This window comes from Orycteropus afer, unplaced genomic scaffold, assembly GCF_000298275.1.
Source record: "Orycteropus afer afer isolate SDZICR_OR568_19922 unplaced genomic scaffold, OryAfe1.0 scaffold00376, whole genome shotgun sequence".
Classification (NCBI taxonomy): Eukaryota; Metazoa; Chordata; class Mammalia; order Tubulidentata; family Orycteropodidae; genus Orycteropus; species Orycteropus afer.
The window spans coordinates 201,339-206,956 of NW_006921963.1; the positions used below are offsets into that span (position 1 = coordinate 201,339).

Genomic DNA, 5,618 nt, shown 5'->3' on the forward strand with positions numbered 1-5,618 from the left:
TGTTATCATTTCCTTTGTTGCTGTTTTTTAATATTTGCTGAATTTTTGTGCTTGTCCTCTTCTTTATTGTGATGTGAAGGTTTATCATTTTTTTTGAGGGTATCCTGTGATTTATAATTTTCTCACCGAGTTTAGAATAGTCCGGTCTATTCTGCAACTCTCTTGACTTCCTCACCATGTAGAAGTTCTGTAACTACACAGTATTTTCCCTCTTTTTTGTTTGTAGTTGTCCTCACTTGCCAATTGATGTCTCTGGTTCCCTGTTTACAATTTTGTAAGCTTATTTTACTTTGGGTATGTCCATAGCTATGGTTTCTGGATTAGGTCATTTTATATATTAAAGATCGGTTATTGTTTGCTGTTTTTGTTTTTCTGTTCAGAGGACTCCCTTTAGTATCTCCTGTAAGGTTGGCCTGGTTCTAACAAATTCCCTTTGTTTCTGCTTATCTGGTAATTTCCTAATTTCACCATCATATTTGAGGGACAGTTTTGCAAGGTATATAATTCTTGATTGAAAATTTTTCTCTTTCAGGGTTTTATATATACCATACCATAGAATGCATCACTTTTTCTGTGGTCTTCCTTATTCATTGTCCAGCTTTCTTGTGCATATGAGACTATTGAAAATACCATGTGTCAGGTCAGGTGCACCTTAGTCTTCACAGTGAGACCTTTGCTCTCTGACATACTAAAGAGATCTTTTGCAGCAGATATGCCCAAGGCAATAGATTGTTTGATTTCTTGACTGCTGCTTCCATGCATATTGATTGTAGATCCAAGTCAAATGAAATCCTTGACTTCAGTCTTTTCTCCATCTATCATGATGTTGCTCTCTCCATAAGTACTTAAGTCTTCTTCACTTTCAGCAAGCAAGGTTGTGTCATCTGCATATTGCAGGGTGTTAATGAGTCTTCCAATCCTACTTATAATTAGAAAAACAGTGCTGTGTAGACTAGCTGTTACTTTATTTACTGAGAGTGTCCTGTGCTCATTTCCAGGAACAGTGAAACCAGACAGGCAGGGTCATAGTCCTCCTGGAATTTATATTTCTCTGAATGAGAGAGACAGTAAACTACTCTACCAGTAACTAGAAAGAATAAACACAGATTTGGATGAGTGCTGTGCAGAGGACGATGTGACAGGGAATAGCAGGGGGACCTAATTTAGGGTGACTGATGAGGAAAGGCCTCTCTGACAAGGTGACAGCCCTGCAAAGAGCCAGAGCTCATCTCACACATAATAAATCCAAAGGCCCTGGGGTAGAAGTGAGCTTGATTTGTTCTTGCAACGTGATGGAAGGCCTGCGAGTACCGAGCTTTTTCGGGTCACCTTAAGTATTAGATTGAATCATACTCTTTTGGGAGGTCGCAGGTGGTCAGCTATCAGCCATTTCTTACAGTTCAGCCTGAACTGTGTTCCAGCAGTTCTGCCACTGACCTCTGGTGACTCCAGCTGTTTGAGCTGCACTTGCCTCACCTATAAAGTGAGGTCCTTGATGAATTAGCTTATATCCCTTCTGTCCTAGACATTGGATGATTCCACTCAGGGAGGTTCACTTGGGTGAGGCAAGTGAGGTGCCGAGGACCCAGAATTTAAGAGGCCCTCCCCCTTCCTTGTATGGCCCTGACAGTGAGCGGCTCCTTACCTTCCATTCCCTAGGCTTGCCTCCCCCGATCCTGATCCTTTTTGGAACTTCTTTTGCTGTATACATTTAAAGATTAACTCACTGCTGTGTAACCTTCTCCATGCGAATGATGCTCAGTGCATTAATTTAGGAAGCCATGGCATGCACTAATTATTGAGAGTATGTGTTGTGCTCTGTGCTTGTGTTTCATACTTAATGTCTCCGTGCCTGAGTTAATCCCTTATCTCAGTTAGAACTTGTGAGTACAAGCTTACATATATCCACATTGCTCCTGGCGAATTCTTTCTCTTGGTTGCAGTGGAAAGCCTGGCAGCAGTAACGTTTTATGTTGTTCTGCTTCAGATCAGGCCAAAGTGTTTGTGAAGGTCTTCACTGACGTTGACCGGATGCCCCAACTTCTCGCATACTACTATAAGTGTCACAAGGTAAGAGGCTGTGGTGATTCTGTTGTGGCAACACCTGTAATACTGGACTGAAGAATTTCACCTTCCTGGTCAAAGATAAGGTACTTGCCTCCTCACCCTTTGACCCTTTTTCTTTGACCTGGCCAGTAGGGGATGCTGTTGGTCAAGGCTGTGGATTCGTTCCTTTGGCATCTGGGAAAAAAATCATCAGTTTTCAGTCCCTTGTTTCGAGACATGGATTTAACTTACAAACTTGATAAGTTGTTTTAGTTTTTCTCATTTTTTGGTTTTTGAGGGAGATCTATATGTCTTAAGCTTTATTATGCCCTCAGCAAGCCATAAGAATTTTATGATTTCTTGGTTGTTAAATTTAAGTTACTGAACACCTTCAAAGTCCCCTGGGGTAACCTTAATTCTTCAAGCCCAATGCTCATGTGTCTGTAAGCAATAGTGTCTGGACATGAAGCTTGAACACACCCTCAATGTCTTCCTCTAAGATCCAAGGTCTGTTCAGAAGAGGGGTAGTGTGCTGACTGGCAGGAAGCCCATTGGCCTACTTTTGGGACAGGATAAGAGGAGAGAGGTTGGAAGGTGCAAATTCAAGCTTTGGATGATGATCAGAGCAGGTGACTGTAAATGGCTTTAGATGTCTTTCCCACCTTTTTCCAGAATGAGCAGACATCCCTGGTTCTCACTGGCCTTGGTCGAGGGGTGGGCTGTTTCAGCAGGCGCACCTGAGAAGTTCCCCTTTGTTCTGCCCCCGCAGGTACGGCTCTTAGCAGCCTGGCAAGAGTTGTGTCAGAGTGACCTCCCCCTGGACCGGCAGCTCACCGGACTCTATGACGCCTTGCTTGGTGCTTGGCACACACAGATCCAGTGGGCTACGCAGGTAACGGCTCATTTGGTTTCTAGAGAGAACAAAGCCTGTGTGACAAGGGAATGGGTGACTGCTCTGGAACGGTCTCTTAACTGCAGAGCACCTCGAAGAACCTCCCCACTTGCCGCTGTCCTCGAACAGTTACAAGATAAACCTTGAAACCCACGTCAGGAAAAATCATTAGGTCTCCATTAAAACCCTTCTTATCGCCTTTATCTGTATCTTAAATAGGATCTAGTGTATCAGTGTTGCTTGTTGTTCAGCAAGTGAGCCCGGGGAATTCCTGAGGCCGTTATCTTCAGATCGAAAAGCAAGAGGCCCTCTGTCAGGTGGTGTTGGAGTGAACAAGATTGTTTGGGATCTGAGCTTCAGGTAAAATTCATCCAGCCTGAAGTTAGTTTCCGATGTTCCTCTGACTCGGGGAAGGAGCTCTGGTGGCTCAGTGGTTAAGGCATTGCATTGCTAACCAGCAGGTCTGCCATTTGAGCCCACCAGCTGCTCCAAGGGAGAAAGATGGGGCAGTCTGCTTCTGTAAAGATTTACAGCCTTGTAACTGTAACTTGAACTGGCCCTGCGGGGCAGTTCTGCTCTGTCCTATAGGATCGCTGTGGGTCGGAATCGAATGATGGCAGTGGGTTAGGTTTGGTTTTTTTGACGAAGGGAGAGGAGAGGCAGGAACTTTGTCAGTTGGAAGCCTAAGCCATCCTCACTTTCCCAAAGCCTTCAGGTATTTTCAGCCATGAAGAGTGGGAACCACTGCTCTCTTGCCATGATGCCAGGAGGTGTCGTAGTGATTTTATTTGGAGTAATGACTTATTGGGCCTGTGTAGGGTGTGACTTTTTATTTTTTTTTCACTATTAGTTCACTCTTCAGATGTGTGTCAGTCATTTACCGGAATGAACTCTACTGCAGTAGAGAATTCCTTGTTCAGGGTGATACCATTCCGATTGGTTAAAGCTCTCCTTTTCTGCATCCTTGCTTCCTTCTCCTTGAACCAACCTGGTTCGGACTTATGTTCAAACAAACAACAAAGCCCTTGCAGAAGTTTCCCAGCTTTGATGTGGTCATTAGGTCCCAATGACCCTGTCCATCCACGCTCATTCAGGTGCCCTCCTTCTGCAGCACGAGGATAGAAACCACTCATGGCCATGAGTACCCCTGCCCTTCATCATCTATGAAAATGGACTTAGACTTCTTAGACTTCTAGCTCGTCTCATCCTACATTTTGTGGACTTAGGCTAATTTATAGCTTTGGATCATGGCCCATTTTCTTTTCAGGATGTTAAACATGATACATAGGCTTTTGTGTCTTAAACCCAGTATAGTACAGAAGAAGACCAAAGGTGCCAAATGTGTCCCTTTCAGGTTTTTTATTGTTGAGTAGTGGTTAAGGCACTTGGCTGGTAACTGAAAGGTTGGTAGTTCGAACTCACCAGCCACTCTGCAAAAGAAAGACGAGGCACTCAGCTTCCGTAAAGATTTACAGCCTTAGAAACCTGGCGGGGGGGGGGGGTGGGGGTGGTCACTGTGAGTCAGAATTGACTTGATGGCAGTGAGTTTGGTTTTTCTGGTTTATTTTGTTATGGACATCTTCCAACATATAAAAATTGGAAAGTATTATGTAGTGAACATCAGTGCACCCACTTCCTAGGTTCTCCAATGAACATTTTGCTGCTTCTGCATTTTACAAATCTAGTTCCTGAATGGCACAGACAGTTAAGCACTTGACTATTGGCTGAAAGGTTGGTGGTTTGAACCCACCCAGAGGCACCTTGGAAGACAGGTCTGGTGACCTGCCTCTGAAAGGTCACAGCTTTGAAAACTCTATGGAATCGTTTTGTGCACACACGGGGGCACCAGGAGTTGGACTCGATAGCAACAGACTGCAGCATCCATCGAGCCACGCATCTGTCTGTTCACTGTCTGTTCACTAATCCATCATATTTTTTTTATCCTCATCCAAGTAAGTTGCAAGCTTCATTCACTTCACACTGTATGTACTGCTCATTCAAGTTCAATATTTATTTCCATTTTTTTGGGTAAAATTCACATAGAGTGAAATATGGAGATCTTAAATATTCTATTTGATTCATGTTGACAGATCAGATACCTGGGTAACCTATCAAGACATAGAACATAACCGTCACCCTGGAGGGTTCCCTCAGACGCCCTCCCAGGCATTCCCTGCCCCGATCCATGAAGGCAACCACTATTCTGATTTTTTCCACCATCAGTTTAGCTTCTTCTGGAATTTCTTATAAATGGAACCACACAGTTAACGTTCTTTTGGCAAGACCTCTTTCACTCGTTATATTTTTGAGATTTGTTGATACTGCTGTGTGTATCAATGGTTTGATCTCTCTCATTGCTGAAGACTAGATGGCACACGACATCAACAGTAGTCACGTTGTATGACTACACCACAGTTTATTTGTTCTCTTATTGATGGACACTTGGGCCATTTCCAGTCTTGGGCTGTTATGAATAAAGCAGCTCTGAGCCTTCCTGTTAAATCCTTCTGTGGACACTTGTTTTCATGTCTCTTGGGTAAATATCTAGGAGAGGACTTGCTGGGTCATAGGGTAGGTGTGGTGTGTGTTTAGTTTTATATAAAAAAAGTGCCAGATCTCCAAAGTGGTTGGACGTTTCACACTCCCACAACAGTGCATGGAAATTCTGATCACTCCATAT

At 43.7% G+C, this 5,618-nt stretch overlaps 1 protein-coding gene across 1 annotated transcript in view; it reads left to right on the forward strand.

Annotated features, from left to right (window-relative positions):
- Window positions 1–5,618, forward strand: part of COG7 (component of oligomeric golgi complex 7) — a 111,114-nt gene that overhangs the window by 38,917 nt on the left and 66,579 nt on the right. Inside the window, exons 5-6 of the mRNA XM_007953190.1 lie at window positions 1,988–2,070; window positions 2,816–2,938. Of these exons, the coding sequence (XP_007951381.1) occupies window positions 1,988–2,070; window positions 2,816–2,938 (206 nt within the window). The remainder of the gene's footprint in view (window positions 1–1,987; window positions 2,071–2,815; window positions 2,939–5,618) is intronic.